Source organism: Parus major, chromosome 3 (assembly GCF_001522545.3).
Source record: "Parus major isolate Abel chromosome 3, Parus_major1.1, whole genome shotgun sequence".
Classification (NCBI taxonomy): domain Eukaryota; kingdom Metazoa; phylum Chordata; class Aves; order Passeriformes; family Paridae; genus Parus; species Parus major.
The window spans coordinates 91,137,703-91,158,795 of NC_031770.1; the positions used below are offsets into that span (position 1 = coordinate 91,137,703).

At 37.0% G+C, this 21,093-nt stretch overlaps 1 protein-coding gene across 2 annotated transcripts in view; it reads left to right on the forward strand.

Moving 5' to 3' along the window:
* The window catches only part of CSMD1 (CUB and Sushi multiple domains 1), a 1,067,087-nt gene that overhangs the window by 330,491 nt on the left and 715,503 nt on the right, over window positions 1–21,093 (forward strand). For both annotated transcript variants that reach the window (XM_015621308.3, XM_015621309.3), the window contains exon 3: window positions 5,053–5,165. In XM_015621308.3, coding sequence (XP_015476794.1) covers window positions 5,053–5,165 — 113 coding nt within the window. The remainder of the gene's footprint in view (window positions 1–5,052; window positions 5,166–21,093) is intronic.

A 21,093-nucleotide genomic window follows, 5' to 3' on the forward strand; every position in this document is an offset into this window, starting at 1 on the left:
ATGTAAGAACAGAGAGAAAACACCACAGAGAAAGAGAGGGGAAAAACAAGTGAGAGAAACAGCTGTGAGACCGCCAAGGTGAACGGAGGAGCGGGAGGAGGTGCCACAGGCACTGGAGCAGAGATTCCCCTGCGGCCCATGGAAAAGGCCATGGTGGATCAAGAGGAGGATGATTCCTGAAGAAACCACAGCCTGTGGAAAGCCCATGTTGGAGCAAGGTAAAAGTGTGAGGTGGCAGAAGCTGCAGAGCAGCTGTGGATTAGCCCCAGCCGCAATTTCCTGCACTGGCTAAGGGAAGAGGTGGAGGAGTTGGGAAGGAAGGAATGAAGTTGAGCCTAAGAAGAAAGGGTTCTGATTAATCTATCTTTGTTTTTCAGAGTCCAAACGTATTTTAATTGGTAATAAAATAAACTAATTTTCCCCAAGTCAAATCTATTTGGCTCATGACAATAATTGGTAATTAATCTCCTTCCTGGGTATCCTGACCCAGGAAAATTTCTGACTTATTTTCTCCTCCCATCCTGTTGCTGAGGGCTAGTGAGTGCTATGGTGTGACACTGGCCAAACTCCAGGCATCCATGGAAGTCATTTGCTTACCCTCTTCTGCTACAGCTGGGCAGAGGAAAGGGAAAAAATTAACAAAGGGCACATGGGTTGAGATAAGGATTGGGAGAAAAAACACTCTAAGGGCAAGACAGGTTCAAATTTAAAGATAAACAGTAAATTTATTATTAACAGAGTCAGAGGAGGATAATGAGAAAAAAAATAAGCCTTTAAAACACCTTTTTCCCGTCCAACCCCTCTCTCCTTCCCACTGACAGGGAGTCAGGGTGTGGGGGTTTTTGTCAGTTCATCAGTCACTATCTTCTGCTCCCCAAGGAAGAGAAGTCTTTTCTTTTATACCTTGGTTTTCTATTATGCTGTGTGGTCCCCACCATGGTCAAACTGTCATCCCAAAACTGTTGTGGTATATGTCACTCATCTATGGGGTGCAGTCTTTTAAGGATAGGCTGCTCTAGTTTGGAAACAAGGGCTCTCTCTTAATCTCTGGAAACAGGGGCCCTCTCTCTCTCCATTCAGGTCTCTCTCTACACCACAGCTTTCTCTGTCATCCACCCCCTCTGGCGTGAACACTCTTCCTAGGGGCTGCAAGTGGATTTCTTCATTCCCTGTAGGCATCATGAATTACAAGGGAACAGTTTGTTTTACCATAGTCCTCACCATGGCTTGCAGAAGAATCTTGGCTCTATAATTGAAGCAGATTGCCTCCCTCCTTTTTTTCCACTGACCTTGGTGTTGCTGAAGTGTTGCTTGGTGTTGTTTTCCCTCACATGTCTGCAGTTTCTTCTCTGACTAGAAGAAAAGCTGCTGCTTGTAGGTACCATTTTTATTAAGTTCCACTAATTTAAAGATTTTTGCAAAGTATTGGAGAGCTGAGAAGTCGATCTTGTCTAAGCTTTGCATTGGGGAATCACTCATTATGTTTCCACTGCCCACCACCATTGTCTGGGCAGCAGTGGCTGCCGTGACACTGGTGCTACTTAACGCCTCTCTCCTTGCGAGGTGCCGGGAAGGGGAAGCTGCCACTCGTGCTGCTCCTGCCCTTTTTACCTGCACTGCACCTGGCTAGGAGTGGACAGGCAGGCAAGACGTAGAGGCACATAGAGGTAGTCTGACAAATTTTTCTATTCAAGACTTTTCTGTAAGCGTTTTTTGGATTAGTACAATATAAAGATCTTGATAAAATACATTTCAAGTTGATGTACTTGAAGTTTCCTCACATATTTGCCTTTTCTTATAGTTACAACCCACCCCAGAAGATGAGGGTAACCCAGTATCTTAGTAATAGAAACCTGGCAGGAGGTTAGGGTTAAGCAAAACTGAATGACTGGTGTTTATATGTGCAGGGTTTATTTTAGAACAATTGCATTGCAAAGAAAAGCTGGTATGTAGCCTTTTTGATTGTTATTAACTTCAGGAATATAACAATGTAAAAGCATAAAAGGAACACTTTTGAAAATGTATACAGAAAAGAAAGATAAAATGAGAGGATGAGAGTAGAAAGATAGAACCACCCATGGATCCAGCAATGAGACTTGATTATCTGTCTCTTGGTCAGAATCATGGTTGCCATCTTGGTCTGTTCCAGCTGGGGGAAGCCCATGAAGCACCAGCTCAGTGGGTTAACTTAATTTCAGCTTTAGGTAGAAGACCCAGGCACCACCCCTGGGGATGGGCATTTTACATTATTGCAACTTCATGGGTTTTGCAGAGTTCTCTGGTGGAAGCCCCCAGAACTGAGTCTAGGCATGCTTCTGGAGTCACTGGTTTATGACACCTTTCAAGACATTGCCTCTCATGTCAGTATGGTTGAGCCAGTTATGCCCCATCAGAAGGGGCGAATACCTTCAGGCCAACATACAGACATCCTCTGTGAATGGCATTGTCCAACGCCTTCCTCAGGGAAGGTAGATGGGAGGAAGTTTTAGAACCGAGTCAGTTGTGAAACAGGAGGACATTAATAGTATAGAGCACTACCCTTCCTCTGCAGGGTCTGCTTCTTACCTGCCTTCTGCCTTACCTGCCTTCCTTCTGCCTTACCTGTCTCAAAACTCAGCACACATATAACTCTTCTTGTCCCCCTTGGGTGTGTGGGTGTGCAAACCTGATGCCTCCTCCACAAATGGCAAGAATGTTTTAAGTCATTAACCATTAACATTCCAGTCTCTCAGAACTGTAAGTCTGCAAAATCTTTCAGTGCATTGACTTAGGGCATAAAAGAATGTATTTGTCTTTGTTTATTGCAAAGTACAATGCCAGCTTAAAAAATGATCTTCTGGTATTTCAAGGAGGATGCTATAGAAAAAAAAATTATTTGGCTCCTAAGAATCCATATTGTAGGAGTAACACGCATAACAGAATCAAAGTGGGTTGGTGTAGAAATCATACCAAGAACTCAAGATGTCCACTCATTGCTCAGATAAGTTCATTTGTATGAACAAAATTCAGACCAAATGGAGAAAACATGAATGAGGGAGAAAAAGCTCTGCACTGATATAACTTTTTTTGGTCTTTTTATTGTGGGGTCTTTTTTTGGTTCTCCCCTGTAATGTGAAATGTTGAGGCTAGCTGCTTCTGACTCAAGCTGATTTTCCTTTCTTCCCCTACAATGCATGCTAGTTTCCTGTAATTTAGCAAGAAATGTTAGATGCAGAAAATACTATAGTGCTATCCAAAAAAACCCCAACCCCATCCCTTATAACAAGAACTCTTTGAATCACTTCTCAAAGAAGAGAGAGATATATAAGATTAGAAAATACATTCCTAAATTAATAATGAACTGTCAGAGAGTACACTCCAGATGTAGGGCAGAAGAGAAAACCACTCTTATTTATTTAATAGAACAAGAGGCACATTTTCATAAAAACTGCAACGTCTGGTGAAGGTGAGAGAACATACAAAAGCATGAACATAAACTGTGGCAAGCCTTATGGTAGTTCTGCAGTTTGAAGACTGGGGGGAAAATCAACCTGGTTATTTCTGGAATTGGAGTAAATGAGGTGGAAAAGAATAGGAATATTAGGTTGACAAGTACACAGAAGGTAAAAAGATTAGAGCAAACAGCTAATTACCACATGGGAGACAACGTTGCTTAAAATGAAAGGAAGAAATTTCAGAAAGCTTTTTGCTGACTTGTATTGCCTTGACTGTATGCCTTTATCTGTATTTAAAGCTCTTCTTGCTTTGATCTCTGACTCTTCTATTTGTTTTCCAAAGCTCAAAATTGGCAAGAGATGGGGAACCACCTGACTGGTGTAATTGAGGCGTGGAGTTCCTCTTATGTGTTTTTGTATATGAAAGTGGTCTTTAATAAACCTAATTTTGCAAAGAACATCTAGTTCAATGACACTGCTCTACTAGTGTTTTGTTTACAGTTATTTATCTTTTGTAGTTCTGGATGCCAATTAATGAATTATAGCTTAATTTTACCATAAATTTCAAGGGCAAATTGTTTGGTTTTTTTGTTTGGCTTTTTTTTTTTAAAGCCATGGATTTTCTTAACCCCCTAGAGCTTAAAAAAATGGCTTTTTTGGTGGGCTTTTTGTTTATTTCTATCTTTTTAATGATCTGTTCAATGTTCAAGAGGCTCTTTCAAGGTGAAATTTGAACAAAAGCAGGTTTTCTGGCAGGGTTATCCTATACATACTCAATCTCATATCCCTATTTCATAATACAGAAATTAACTAGTGATTAGCTAAACTACCAGTATAGATTTGTTTTTTGTGGGACAGCGATGGTGTCTTATATCCTGCTTATGAGAAATTAATCATTAAAAAAACAACTCACTATTATCAGCCAGGCCCAAAAAAATTGTGTTTAGTGATGCTTCAGTAAAGGACCTAAACATTTTTCTTCAATCAATTTTACCCTCAAAAATACCCTGATTTTGGGAAATTATCTTATAAACAATATTGCACTGTAATTATAGCTTATAAAAAATTCCATTTTGTATGTAAAGGTAAGACTATTAGTCAGAAGGGAAATACAAGGTAATTTTTTTTGAAGCTATTAAATGGGAGTATGCTGGTTTTGTTTGTTTTCTAGTCAGTTAATGTTTATAACACTGAACAAAGGACATCACTGGTTTTTCTGAAGCAACATCTGGAGGATAGACAGGATAGGCTAAGCTACATCTAATTGTAGGAAGTATCTCTGAGTGAGTCAGGGCCCGAGTATCTGCTTCTAGGTGCCCTAAATTTACCTGTCTTCATCTTAAAATGAGTCCTAACACACAAAAAAAATTGTCTTTAGTAGGTACAAATAGGTCTTTCTTTCATTGTTTTCTGGAGAGTGCATAGATGTGTGAACATAAGAGAGTTTTAAAGGTCAAGGACATGTTTGAAATTTTGCAGTGAATGTTTAGAGATGCATGCCCATAATGTGCTTGCAGTTCAGATGTAAAAACATGATGTTTATCTTAATGTTCATCACATCTACTGATGGGCTTTATTATAAAAAAATGTTATTAATTTGTGCCTTTTTATTGCACAGGTTATCTGGATTTCAGCTTCCATCATCTATTGTGAGCACAGGATCTATCCTCACCCTCTGTTTCACCACAGATTTTGCTGTCAGTGCCCAAGGCTTCAAAGCTATCTATGAAGGTAAGAACTCTTCTTACTGGGAGTTCACTCCAGTGCACTTAATACATGTTTTTCATGTTGAAATGTGATGTTTCAGTTCTGCTTGGGATCTGAGTAATTGGCTGGTATGGCATTAACTGTGGTGTTTATTTTGTAGCACATTTAAAATGCTACTTTATCACAGCCATAATTTTGAATTTTAAATTTAATTTACACTGGTACTGCAATTTCTGATTGATTTTTATTTTTTTTAATGAAATTTGTCAGGTCTCCAAAGCTGTTTTCAGAAATGGATTCATCTAAATGGTTTTCTTATTATTTCCTAAATTATTTTTTGGAAGCATCTTTAGGAAATATCTAACTTCAGGGGTGTAATGATAAAAATGAGAGGAGATACAGATCCCAACTGGTCTCCAAAATGCATCACTAATCTTGTTGTTGTAGAAAATTAAAAAGATGACAACAAAAATATATGTATATATAAAATTATAGACAAAAATAGCAGTTGAAACTTACTCTGTAGAAGGTGTTAGACTGCAGTGATGACTCAATTTTTGTTAGAAATAAGGACAAGCATTTCTTGTGTCTACCAAGGATTGTGCTCATTAAACTGGAATAATACCTTTTGTATAGCTTAAAGTATTACTGGTAATAAGTAATAAATAATTACTGGTATTAAATGGTTCTATGAGAACTGCAGCCTTTGATGGGGAAAGTTAGTAGGTACAGTGGTATTAAGTCACTTCCTTGTTGAATTATAAGGGTGTTTTGGGTGTAATTCAGGATTTCTTTCAAACTGAGTGTGTGGTGTTGCTTTGGTTGTTTTGGGGTTTGGATTTTTTTACTGCTATTTTTCTTTATTCATGGAAAATGCAGGGCTTCTAATACTTAAAGTTATAGAAGGCTCATTTTCAGATTACTTCTCAAACTCCAAGTGATTTTTTTCTGTGGTTTCATAGATCTAATCCTTGACTGATAGTGTTTATTCTGAAAAATTTGCCTACAATCAGTTAAGTGCCTGAAATGTTTTTATTGATGCAGTTGAACTGAATCTAGAAATTAGTATGGTTTGATGGCAAGTGAGTAAATCCATTACATTGGTCACCACTTTAGAGGAAATCGCTGTATCTTAGAGACCACAGGCACCTTCAAATGCTTGGTGTGCTTTGATCATATTTTTCTAGGACTGTTGAAACTTTACCTCCCTTTATTGACAGTGACAACGTCTACTCCGTATTGATACGTATCTTTCTTTCATATCTCAGTAATGTTTTGAAATTATAGTGTGTTTTAAAGTCTCTTGAATTCAATATGCATATTGTGGGGATTACATAGATGCAAAAAACAGGGGCATAAGAGGTGTCATGAGTAGCTCAAACTTTTTTGGCTCGAGTTTTCTCTTTGAGTTGGTAGCTCACAGTATGTCTCTCCTTAGTAGCTACTCCCCCTTCCTTTTTTACCTCAAAGCCTTATCACCTGGTAAGTCAGGTAATTAGTCTCTTGGATTTTAACTAATATGGGGACTGTGAGAAATGACTAACTATCATTGGCATAGCCTTTATAAGCTTTAATAGGTAAATTGAAAACCAGAAATCATGAACACACTAGGAACTGTTTTTGTTGCCTCAATAGGAAGCTGCTTTCTATGCACCTCTATTATTCTCTTCTATGAGATGCATGCAATAGCATATTTCATCCTTTTATGCAATCTGAGCAGTTTGTTTTTCATATTGAAAAGCACAGTGAAAAAGGCAAAAGGACATCTCTTGACTGTCAGTTTAGGAACACATGCATGGAGCCACAGGCTGTAATATAATGACACTTCCTGCTGGCCTACTTTCTTGTAAAAACCCCAGCAGGAAGAGCTGTAATTAACAGTGACAGACAGCACCACTTTCTGGTTAAACAACACTGCCCCCTTTCAGATTTAGGGCTGTAAACCTGGCATTGTCAGTGAACTTTAAATTGACTTCATAATGTGACATCCAGCTCTGGAAAAAGTGATGAATGTCACTCAAGTGACGGCATTTCAGTGTAGAGACATGCAGTGGGTACCAATGGTTCTAGAAGGAATTGTAGCAGTGAAGGGTTAGGTGGTTTTTTATGAAATCTTGGAGTGATTTCTGCTGCAATGGCTAGCTGATTTAGCCACGGTTTAATAAGTTGCATAACTGCTCCCTAGAACACCTGTTTTTAATAATGACAACTTCTGGCTTCTGTGTCACATGTGATTTTAAGACAGGGGTTCAGTTCCCCTAGGACAGGGGAATACAGACCAGATATTACCAGTCAGTAAATCCCTTTATAATCACTCTGCCAGCTACCCATCCCCAGCTAGTTTGCCTTCCTGAACTATATGGCTATCCATGGTTTTGGCCAGCTCTTTCATTCTTCTCTTGAGTAAGAGAATTACTGTTCAGTTGGAAGCAAGGGAAGCATTGAAGTGCTACTGAATGCTGCTGCCAGCTGAGAGTCTGGGATATTATGGGCTCAGGATGCAGAGTTTGAAAAACTCAGTAGGGCACTAAACCAGGAAACAAGGCAAGCAAACCACTTCAGTGGTGATGGAATGGCTTCTGAAGTTATACCCATACTTGGTATCCCTGTCAGAGAGAGAACATTACATCTCCATCTCTGGGCTAAGATTCTGACCTCTGCATTTTGCTTAGTATATTCTTCATTTATGACCTGGGTTCCTGTGCAGCAATGACATAACTGGATCCTTTGTGCTTTGAAAATGGAGAAATAAGAATGAACCACATTATGGCACTGTATGCCCTTGAAGATTGGTAGTATTTATGTAACTTAACCTGCTGTCACCCATATACCATGTGGATATTAACATTAACTCAATCAGATCTTTGTGGCAGTAGATCAGAGAGTTTAACAAGACACTAGTGTATTTGGGCAGTTACTGAATTCTTAGGCTGAAATGTAGGTTTCTTCATGGAATCATTCCTTCACCAGATTTCTATGTGTGTTTCTGAGATTCTCTAATATTTTTAACAATACTTTAATTTTCCTCAGTGATCTCATCAGCTCTCTAAGTTCTGGTACTGGTGGAAACCTGAATTGTTCTTATTTTCTAGAAATAAAATTATCTGTGGAAGTTTCAAACATATAATTATATCAGTGAAAAGAATTATGAACTTCAGAAGTAGTAAGTTCAGTTTATAGAATTAGGCAGCTTAAAACATTAAATGATTTATTGATCATTACAATCACTCTTTTGTATATAAACATAATTTTTTAGCAATGGAATTGGAGAATTGAGGGATAGCTCCTTTTTTGTAATATGTGGTTGTTTTCTATAACTGCAGTAGTTTACATCATAGGAAATATGTTTAGGCTTTGCAGGGACTGCAGAAGGAGAAGACAAAGTACTTGGATTTGTGAGATTTTGTTTAATTCCCTAGTAAAATCAGTTTAATTCCTACTTTTCTAAAATGAAGTTAACAAGCCATTTTTTGAAATGGTGCTTTGAGGGCTACGTACAGAATTAAAAAATCAGCATTGCTTTATCGTTGTAGTAGTTTTCTTTGGAAAGTCAGAAGTATTCCTTCCATACAGAAAACTTGCTTATATTTGGCAATAGACAAATTCTCTTTAAATTACAGCAGTATCTGAACCGTTATGCATAGTTATAATTTGATGGTCTTCTATTAAAGTATCATGGCCTGCCATTCAGGAAAAACAGCTGTCAAGTGGAAAAAATTTAGTGAAAGTACAAAACTCATTTTGCAGTGCATTCCTAGTCATCTACATAAAATGAAGCATCATGGGGTTTAGCTTATATTTAGATATACTAATGTCTGCTACTAAACATTAAGATGCCCTCTAAGGTTAACAATCCTTGGTTCATTTTAAGTTGTTTGGGGTTTTTTGTTTTGTTTGTTTTGTTTTTTTGTTGTTGTTGGTTGGTTTTGGGTGGGTTTTGTATTTTTTTTGTTGTTGTTTTTTTAAATTATTTTAATTTTTTTAATCTTGGTTTAATGTTTTTCTTTTGTTTTGTTTGGGGATTTTTTTGTTTTTGTTTCAGCTTTTTTTTTGGGTGTGGGTGTATGCAGTTGTTTGTGTTGTGTCTAAACACATTTTTGTAGTGTAGAATTGGTGGACAGTGTTTAAACAACAGGCCAGATGTACTGGGCTTGGTGTTTATTCATAGCTTTCCTTGACCTCTGTTCTACAGCAGCAGCTATTCCTTGCCACAGAAAGAGCTCAGGAAGAATGTCCCCCTATTCTACTTGCCCTCAGGCCATATTTCCTTTCTTCTTTTGTTCTCTGATTTCTCAAAGCTTTCTGCTCACACCCAGCATTAACATTTATACTGTCAGTCACCTCATTCTCCCTTATGCACCTTTGAAAAGCTTCTTTTCAAATCCCTTTTGACATCAACAGCAGAAAGCAGTGATGCACTTCCATGGTGTATAGCCTTTGAAGAAATTTTCTTGTTTTTTCACCTCTTGCAAGTCTAGTTCTTCCTGACTATCTGTTATGTAGTGGGGGATTGTTTTGTTTTGGTTGTTTTTTATTTTGTGGTGTTTTTTTATTTATTTTTTTTTTATTTTTTTTTTGTTTGGTTTGATTTTTGATGTTGCTGTGTTTGGTTGTTTTTTTTCTATTATTCAATACTTTTTGGCTATATAAAATAAACAAAAAAATTGAAAAAAATTCCCCAACCAACTTAGTATGATTCTGTGAGTTTGCTAAGGTAATTTTCCTGACACTGTGATTTTTTCCAGTCAACATGGACCCCCGTGAAGATAATGGGCTTCTAGATCAAGCTGATGTTTTTTGGGTTTTGCTTGTTTCCCTGCCTCAAGTACCAAAGTACCTTTTCTGCGCTAAATTTTAAGAGTAAAAGTTTGCTTGTCATTTGGTCAGTGCTTGAACTGCTTCCTACTTGTTATCCATGAGTGTGGTTAGTGGCTGTGTAGTTCCCCCAGCAAACTGTGATACAATGATGAGAGTAGTTACTCTCTGAACATGGATGAATAATCCAATGAATAATTTGAGGCAAATATTTCAAAATCACAGTAGGAAGCTAAATTGGCAAGAAAATACCAACTTTATGCAACTTGTATGCATAATGATTCCCTGCTATTCAGTGTGAGATGAGTAGTCTCCTGAATCTTCAACCATTGCCAGCTAATCTCTGTGGTTTAGTCATGGGTGCTCTTTTATCTATTAGACAATATTTAATTTTCATAGAATCATAGAAGATTGGAAGAAACTGTAAAAATCATCTATCTCAAAACCCAACCACCACCATGGGCAGGGAACCCTTCCATTAACAGATTCAGTTATTGGAATAATTTCGATTGTTCCAGTGATGTGAAACTTCAAGTGAATGACTTGTGAACATCAGTGGATTAATATATCCAGCTCAGAAAAGCTTTAAAAGATTTTAATGAGTATCTAACGATGAAATCAAGAGTTAGGCAGTTCATTTTATATTCTCTTATGTGGGTTTTGGGAAGTATTCAATTTGTCACTCCCAAACCTGTAAGTATTTTTTATTCTGCTGCTTTTTTTGGAAAAAGAAGTGTAAATTCTATAAGTTTAATCTTTTTAAATAGTTAAGGCACAAACTGCCTTTTTCTTAGCTTTTCATTGGTAAGAAAACTTAACTAACAAAAGCTGCTGCTGTTGTAATATTGACAGTTTTTTCTGTTAGTGTAATTTGTCATAAGATATATTTCTATTTTTAGTTAAATACCTCTTGCTATTTTGGTAGCCTGATTTTTTCAAACTGAGATTTTTGTTGAACATTTTATCAATATATGCTTGTATATGCACACAATGAAATAAACCAAAAACTTTAAATAGTGAAAGTAGAGACTGAAAAAGGACTTGTTTTTTTAAGGCTGAAATTTGTAATTGTGCATCTCTGGAGTAGAAGTGATTGTTTTCTGAGATGAATTTGGGTATAGATTTCCTTTGTCGACTGCAGTCGTTACAAAGGAAAATGTGGGGTTTTTTTCTTTCTTTAGAAACTTTTCTTTAAAATAGTATCTTTTTATAATGATATCATATGAATGACTGCTATTGATGACGTACAGGAAAGAAATCTTAATGCAGTTTAAAAAGCCCCCTAATATTTCATGGATCACACCATGCCATAATTAGTAGCAGCAAAATCTCAGGGAAGTAGAGGTCTAGCAGGGGTGTGAACATGTTCTGTAACACCTCAGCTACCTAACCTAGAATATCAATGATTATACATGTCAAAGGGTTTTTAACAATATCAGCCAAAGAAAGTTTTTTAAAATTCTTCATATATTCAGAAAACTTCTGAAAAATGAATTGCTGTGTTTGTGAGGAGAGATGAGTAAAATATTCTGCAGTGTTCTGAAGTGTATGAATGAGTTAGAGAAGCAAAATTTCTTTCACTTAAATGTCACATTTCAGCAATATTCAAAGGACCAGGAGTCAGAAATCTCAAATTCTAGTTCCTTAAAATGTCCAAGGGCAGAAATTTCCTAATAAGAAGTTCTGGGAAATTCTCCTAGAAAAAAAGGCACTGTACTGAAAATTGTGATGGAATACACCCTACTACTTGAATTGTCTGAAAAATTAAATTATATGGTGTAGGTCTCTTTATCAACCCCTGAATTTTGTACTTAGACGAAGAATAACTTTTACCTTATGTCATGGCCATTATGTCAGTCAATATGTAAGCTATGTCAGCTGTGTTCTGCTTTCCAGCTTTCACACAGGCTCAATCTTTCCAGTTTGATCCTAAATGAGGGAAAGACATCCTTCCTCTGGCTGATAGCCCTTGCAAAAGGAATTACATGTTTTAAGATAAGTTCTTGGAACTGTCTTTTTGTCTGCCTCTGACTCTGCAAGGGATTATTCTGTGCTTCTGGTGACTTACTGATCTATGTAAGAGCTACTGTGATCTTTGTCCTTGGTCAGTGAATAGTAACAAACACAGTGTTGGTGGTTCATACCTTGCAATGATTTAGTGGACTTGAAACCTCCCTCCACAAAATTCTTCCTCCTGCTACTATTTGAGATCACAAACCTGAAAGGAAAATATTTTGATAAAAATGAACTTACTAGAGAGAAATATTAAGGAGTTGGTCCTCTGCTACTGTGAAGTGCCAGTGCTAAACCAGAGCAGCATACTCTAGCATGGAAAACAGAAGTGGAAAGTCGGTGTTGTAAAAAGGTTTTTTTTGCACTCTTTGTGCAGCCTCAATAACTTAACTACAGTGGATTCATGCTACTGCTATATCCTGAGAGATCATCATCCCAACTGTGCTGATATTAATATCCCGTTTCATGTTCTTTCTTGTCTGTCTTCATTGATACGTGTTTGTATGACTAATATTAACTTGTGAAAAACACTTAAAGAGTTTTTTGAAATGTCACAATTATCTAAGTGCTGTTATTGCCTCATCTGAATGAGTATGAAGGTTATTGTTGCGATTTAGCCCCAGGGGGCAGCTGGGCACCACACAGCCACAGTGAAATGTGGGAAAGTATTGGAAGGGTAAAAGTGAAAACATTTGTGGGTTGAGATAAAGACAGTTTAATAGTTAAAGCAAACACTGCATGTGCAAGAAAAGCAAAGCAAAGACTTCATTCATCACTTCCTATCAGCAGGCAGGAGTTCTGACATCTCTACAAAGGCAGAGCTCCATCATGCCTGTGGTTACTGGGGAAGACAAATGCCATCACTCCAAACATCCCTGAGCAATGGCAGCCTTAGCCAGACTCCACCCCTGCCCATTTGATTGCTGAGCATGACACCATGTGATATAGAATAATCCTTTGATCAGTTGGGGTTAGCTGTCCCAGCCGTGTTCCCTCCCAACATCTTGTGCACTTCCAGCTTAGTCATTGACAGGACAGAAAAGGCCTTGACACTGTGTAAGCTCTGCTCAGCAATTTCTGAAATATCACTGTGTTATCAAAACTGTTTTCATCACAATTTCAAAACCCCATTCTAGCTACTGTGAAGAAATTTAATTCTGTCATAGCTGGAACCAGGGCAAATGTGCAGCGTGATCTAAAAGTCCCATAGATCAGTGTTGTAGGTAGCTTAAAAAAAAACCCCAAACAAACAAAAAATAACCAAAATAAACAAACCACATTCCTACTGGATAGAAAGAGACTAACTTTGCCTCTCCTGTTCAAAATGCTCGAGTCCTTCTATTTAGACTTTAATTTTTAAGTTAAAATATATCCTTTTGAAGGTGAAATATACAAACAAGATCAAAACTTCCATAATTCTAAAATTGTGTTGTTGTTATTGTTTTTTTGTTTGTTTGGTTGTTTTTTTAATTCATCTATCTAAGGAATTTAAGGAATTTGTCTCTTCTCCAAGTGCTTTTCTAGAACAAGACATGCAATGTGACTCAACAGAGCTGGCATTTCTGTTCCATTTTACAGCCAAATGGGATCTGGTGGGAAAACTTTTTGTTCATAGCCTTGCAGATTTGCTAGATAGAATTTTAGCTAAGCAGGCTGTGTCCTTCCCTACTCACTCCATATTTGTTGTAAACAGCAACTGATATCACATGCCAGTAGTTAAAGAAGAAACCTTTTCTGCTCAGACTCCGTTTTGCCTGAACTTTCAGCTCTTTTCCTTTTTTCCAATGTGGAAATCAAAACACTGCCAGCATCTTGTGCATGTTGCCAAACTGCTCACAGGAGATTTTTGATGCATTTATCCCCGGCTTATATTTGGTTGAAAAGTTAAATCCTAATTTCTTTCCTGGTTACTGGATATACTCAGTAGGGTTAACTTCCCTTCAGATAGTCCCAGATTAAATACAACTCTCACTTACCTAGATTTCAATGAATCTGACTATGACTGCTTTTATTTGTAAAGCAAGTTATTTTTTTCCTTTGGCTGGAACAAAGTAGGGGAAGTTGTAACAAGCTTTTCAGCTCTCAGATAATAAAAGTGCATTTCCAGCCATACAATTTCTGATCTGTTGTAGTCATTATATTGCTTAAATTTTTTGTTATCTATTTTCTTTAATTTAAACTAGTATCGCTTTTAATTATGAAAACTATATTCCTGCCTTTATAAAAAAGTCTCTGCAGCTTACTAAGAGTTACTATTGATAACTACTTTGTATTTATTATGAGTCTGTCTGCAATGGCAAAGATGATTTACGGATTTTATGTCTTTTGTTGCAAGAATAAAAGAAAATGCAAAAATCTCTATCTCATCTGAAATAATTGTTTCCAGATTTTTATTCTTATAAACTGCCAGCAGGTGTAGTGTGATGCTGGGTTGAATCAGTATTTCTGGAATAAACCTTTGTGGGTTATTGGGATAAAAAATATGAAGTTGGATTTGCTCTGTTACTGTATCCAACAGTTGCTACCTTGATTGATTAGCGGTTGTATAATTTGCTGTGTTAGATGGATAGTTAGCATACAAATACAGTCACATACCTTGCTTTTCATCTTCTCTTGTATAACTAAACCATTAATAATTGCACTTTGAATTACTTTGTTTTTCATATCCCTCCCATATATTAGAGGCTTTTTTTTGCATAAGTTTTCAAGTTTTTATTTTGCTGTTGGGATAATAAGGCAGATAGATGGAAGTTTGTAACAAAATATATTCATCAAAACAGGCATGTCTAAGTTTTCACTAAGGTGTTGATCTTGCTTACTAATGAAGACAGTGGTCACTAACTTGTTAGTTGTGAAGAAAGGGACTAAGTTGCTTGTAGTACACATAATGTAAACACTACATTTTAACTGAAACCTTTGAGGTTTGTTCAAATATATCACATGATCCTCACCTCCATGTTTTTGTACTATCTGTTGGACTACTTTGTGTATTGAATATCTAAATACTCTTTATTCACCCAAGTAACCTCATTAACTTCATTAGGTATATATGTTGCTACAAATGAGTCTGCAAAACCATTTAGAGTACTTGTTAACTCTATATTTTGTATTTGTTATATTTAACACTTCAAAATCTTTTATCTTATGTATACAGTAAGAGTTCCTAAAATATTTATAGAATTATTTATGCATGGAATACTTTCGAGAAATCTTGCCTTAAAGTTCTTTGAAGCTGGCTTATAGGATTGACTTGAAAAGGGCTATGGGAGGCATGGAAGGTCACACAATCTCCTTGACTGTATTAGATCTGTGCCTTTCTTACACTTGCTTAGCAGCAGAAGGCACATTTGTGTTGTGTCAGTGCATCGTAAACCTGAAGTCACAAAAAGGTTAAAGCAGCAGTTTTGGATATGCAAAAATCTTATTTATGGAGAACGAGTCAGCATTCTTTCTGTGTTTATGTATGTAAACTGGAAATTGTTAGAATAGTCAGTCTTAAGTATCTACTCATTAATAATCCAGATGAAGTTTTTACAGAAAAGGAAAAAAGAAGCAGAGGGCAGTTATAGCTGCACAATTAATTATTGGTTTCTGCTCTTTTTCCTAGTATTATGCTTGTCCTTCCCCTGCTCATCTGCCTCCACTTGATGTTTTATTAATCTTCAGTTGAAGATGCACTTGAAGTTATTCTTACTTAAAATTATTTTATATGTTTTCTCTTTCTTACATAGTCTGCAGTTCAACATCTCATCCACACTTATTTAATATGGTGGCCCATGCATGTTAGCTACTACTCCTATGGTTTTTTGTTACTCCTAAACACAGTTTTGTCTGGGTTTGCATTCCTGTAGTTGACTATGAGTGGATTGTTCAAAACTGTGGGCTCTCTAGTGCCAAGCCTTTGTCTCATTTCTTATTGTTCCTGTACATGTATTTCCCTGGACTGCATCCTTTATCTCTACTTCTCAAAGACTCAAAGCAGGCTTGTATTTCTCTGAACAATGTCATTGTGTCTGTTGCAAAATACTTTGTTCTGCATAGACTGCTACAGCTCTTAATTTAAAACTCTGGTTGTACCATCAGAAAAAATAAAAAATAAAAAAGAGAGACAAAAAGAAGAGGAAACCAAATTAGCCTTAGACAGCCAGTCAATTAGAGAAATTTCTATCACAGCTAAATGAGGTAAAGAAAAGCTGCAGGCAAGTTTGAGAATTTCATGCAGGGTGAGCCTGACTGTAGCAAGAATTGGTCCTAAGGCCTTGCAAGCCCTTTACAAAGCTTATGGTCTGTTACTGAGGATGTCAGTGCTGGACTACAGGGCTTCACAGTCATAAAACATGGCATGCATAAAACAGTTACTTCTCCTGATACAGCTTTAGTTTTCAAAATTTCCTGTTTTAATCAAAGTTTTCATTAGAAGTCTCCAGAGAACTGTTGACTGTGAAATCCTGTCCTGGTCCATGTCCTACCTGGCAGCTAGGGTGACCCTTGCCAGACTAGCTCCCTAAATTTGTGATAGCTGGATACAGAGCTATTCATAAAATATTATAATCATTAAATAAAATCATTAAATAAAATCCAATTAACATTAGAAGCCTAGGTTAACATTAGAGAAATAATCTTGACGCAGAAGTGTCTGTTTGCCTTCTTTGACTTTCCAGTGCAATTTGAAGGACTACCTTAACTGACTGTAAGTTTAATCACAGAATAGTTTGGGTAGGAAAGAACCTTAAAGATTATCTAGTGCCAACCCCCTGCAATAAGCAGGGACATCTTTTACTAGATCAGATTGCTCAAAGTCCTGTTAAGCCTGACCTTGAATGCCTCCAACAATGGGACATCCACAGCTTCCCTGAGCAACCTGTTCTAATGTCTCACCATAATCTTGTAACTAAAAAAAAAAAACAATGTTCTTGTGTGTAATCTAAATCTACTAAATTCTTTAAAACTTTGTCACTCTCCCTAACACTTCAGACCTTGTTAGTGTGTTTCTCTCCATCTTTCTTATAACCTTATGTATTGAAAGGGTCTAGTGGGATCTCCCTGGAGCCTTTTCTATGGTAGACAACTCAAACTCTCTCAGTCTTTCTTTACAGGAAAGGGGTTTTGTGGACTGCCCATGGACTTGCTCTAATGTATCTGTTATGTTCTTGTGCTGGGTCCACACAGCCGGGTGCTGCATTCTGGTTGAGGTCTTACAGGAGCAGAGTAGAAGGGGATAATCCCCTGCCTCACCCTGCTGGTCACACTGTTTTTGATGTAGCTCAGGATATGGTTCACTCTCTGGCCTGTAAGTACACATTGCCTGCTCACATCCAGGCAATGTATACTTATAGGCATCCAGGCATCTTATTCAGCACTATTCCTGGATCCTTCTTCCCAGGGCTGTTCTCAATCCATTCATTCCTTAGCATGCGCTGATATCAGCAAGTGCCCTGACCTTGTTGCAGAACCTTATACTAGGCCTGATTGAATTTTGTGATGTTTTCATGGGCCTATTTGTCAAGCCTGACAACATCCTTCTGGATGACACCACTTCTGTCAAGCTTGTCAACTACAACACTCAGCTACACACTTGCTAAGGCTGCACTAAATCACAGTGTGTCCTTAATGAAAGTAATGAGCAGTATTACTCCTGATATGACCCATGAGGGGCACCTCTTGTAATTCATCTCTATTTGGACATTGAGCTGTTGACCACCATCTTTGGATACAGCTATCCACCCAAGTTCTTCTCCATTGACTGGTCCATCCATCAAACCCACATCTTTCCAATGTAGAAGTGTGGAAGTTAGGGGCGACTGCATGAAACATCCTGCAGAGGTCAAAGTATTACCCTGAGGTCCAGGGACTTGAAAGATGAGGAAGGAGCACTTGCCAATGAAAACAGAGACAAAAAAGTCATCAAGTAGCTCAGACTCCTTCATGTCTTCAAGACGAATTTTGCTGTGGAAATAGTAGTTAAACATTGGAATGGACTGCCCACGGACCTGATGGAGTCACCCTGGGGGAGTTCAGGAAACTTATGCTACTTAGTGCCATGGTCTATTTGACAACATGTGAATCACTTAAGGGTTGGATTCTATGGTGTTAGAAGGCCTATCCAACCTAAATGATTGTGTGAGTCTGTGATTTATTGGGAAATACAATTTCTTTTGTCTTCCTTTCAGACTAACATATCTGCAGAAGCTGTTTATATTGTTCACAACCCTTGGCAAATTCAGCTCCAGCTGTGCCTTTGCTTTCTTGATCTTGTCCCTCCATTCCCAGGTTCCATGACTATATTCTTCTCATGATTTTTGTCTGCTTCTTAATCTAAGATTTAGACCATGTACTCTGCTTTACAGAAAGTTAGCATTTGAACTGAAAGGACCTTTAGTAGAAACATATGCTTTGTCTCAGTGAAAACCCCTCTTACTTTAAACAGTTTGAGAATGCTATCTTTTCATTCTTCTACATGTTTGAGTTCTTTGGTTCATTTGAGTTCTTTAGTTCTTTGGAAATCTTTAATTTTGGAAACTGGAGAGAAGTCGTGAAACTTTCAAAAACAGAGTAGGTCAGGCTTCCTCTCCCATTTCTGTTTTGAGATGAAAATCTGGTTTAGAAGCAGAAACTCGTGAGAAGATGGTATCTCTGCTGCAAAAATGTGTGAAGTTTTGCTTACTTCTTAAATGATGCAGACCATTTAATGTACACTGTATAAGCAGCTCCCTGGTGGCAGTAGATGAAAACTTGCACAATCATCCTCTTTGAATTTCTTGGGTGACTGTGGGCAGTCACTTATAAGTGAAGAAGTCTCCTGAACTGACTGGCAATTAAATTTGTGCCTGCCTGGGTATTTACCTTCCAATATAGTGAGGCTGTAACAAAGAAGCTGTGGGGTGTTTTGTTTTTATTTTGGGCTTTTTGTGGAGGTTTTTTTGTTGGTTTGGTTTGTTTTTTCCCAACTAATAGCTTCCTGGGGTTTTAAAATTTTATTCTGTGCATTTGTATTTAAAAATGTCAGTTGTAAAAAAGTACTGAGAAGGTGCATTCCAGGGAAAAATTAATCAAGCAGTGAGTGATTGGACAGCTGTAGTACACTGCAGTTATCCTCAATGCTATCAAGTCAGCTCTTCTGTAAAGCAAATGGTAACAGTGATTCACTAAAACAACGTGGAACATATTTCAGTGCTGTTCATCTCATCAATCTTCACGTGGACAATAAGAAAGCTTTTCCAGCATTGTGTTGTTGTGGTGTGTGTTTTTGTTTGGTTGCTTGGTTGTTTTTTTCCCCTCTCCCATTAAAACATTCAGTTTCCCAATTACTACCAACTTGACATCCATTCCTGACTTTAATGATGATGAAATTTTCAGGCAAAATAGGTTATTTAGCAAAATAAGTCTTTAAATGAAAGAAGACACCACCACCACCACCCCCACCCCTGAATGTGATAAGTCAAGTATGAGTGCGAGTTCAGTCTGTTTGCAGATAATTATTTTTCTGGGAGCCCCTACCAGAATTCTATGACAACTGCAAATTGTATGAGATTACGTCTCTTTCCTCACTGCATGCTTGCCAGTAGTTGGGCTTTCTTCATGTTTAAAGTGTAGGTTTTAAAAAAAAATCAGAACAAAACTAAAGTTAAAATTTTATTCTTTGTTACATGATTTGCAAAATTAAATGTCATAATCACCTTTTAAAGGGACAAATCAGAGATGGTTTTAGCAGTGCTTAAGTCATACTCAGCACTTCAAAACCATTTTATGGATTTAGCTGCCCCTCATATCTTCTTTCGGTTATTTTTTAGACTTAGATAATAACCAACAAAAAAACCTAAATCTTTTTCTTTAAAGATAAGCTCTACATTATAGGACTTTGACTTTCTGTTTGGGTCATGTGTGTGATGGTCTTTGTGAGAGATAAGGGAGTGTAAGTGTGGAGAAAAGAGAAAATATATTCCTTGTAGGCTTAGTGATTTCAAGCTGTTGTTTGTGAAACAAATGACCAATTCAGAAATTAGTTATTTATACCCAGGTTTTTGAGATTTTAATTTTTTTTTTCCCCTGGAATACTAGTGTGAAAGATAAATACAAGAAAAATGTACTGGGTGGAGTTTTTTGTTTGGGTTGCTTTTTCTTTTTTTATTCTATTTATTTCTATTTTCTAATGATTAGTTTGGTTTGGTTTTTTAAGGTAGCAGTAGAACTGACTCTAATTCTTGCACACTGAACCTCTAAATGCTGGTTATTGTAAACTGTTCACTCAGAAAAACAAAAGTGGTTGTGGCATTTAAAAAAAACAAACAGACAAAACAGAAACCAAAACAAGCACAAACCGAACTCAAAAAACAAATAATAAAACCTATACAGCAATTTACTAAACTCCAGGGAAAAAATACAGAGTATAACCTGAATACAGCCTCTGCTAAAAATTAGTAAAATATGAGAGGAGGGTAGAAATATTGCTCTAAACTTTGTTATTTAATAGATTTATTTATTTATTGTTGTTTGTTTGTGTATTGTGCTACACATTTGCTATTGGACAGGCAGAAACAAGGCACATGTGGGGTTTTTTTATTTATTTGTTTGTTTTTCCCTCCACTCCCACTATTATCAAGTGCAGATCCATTAGAGTTTAATAAAATTGTTGTATCTACAGACCCATGTCAAAATAATACTGCATTAGGAAATTTAGGAAATTAGGAATTTAGGAAATCACTGGTTGTTTTGTGGGCATTTTGTAAAGAAGTTTACAATTGCAGTCTTGTTGAAATAATTGATGGTCATGTCTTCTACATATCAGATGTCATATATAATTCAACATCTCACAATCATTAGTGACTAGCAGCTAACAAAGTTTCCTATGACCAAGGCAGTCCATTTGTAAAACTTCTGTGATTGTGCTCAGTCAGTTTAAAACATTTTGTGGAGCTCCCTATTCCTACAGGTTAGTATGGTGCAAATTACAAATTGTAAAATCAGTGGACTTACATCATGGAAAAAAATTGCATTCAGAGAGTTCTCATATTACTGTCATTTTCAAAATACAGATTTTTTTTACTATATCTTAAACTGCTGAGCTCTCTTACATCGCAAACAACTGTTCTCAGATACTGCTTATGTCAGTAACTTGTCTACTTGT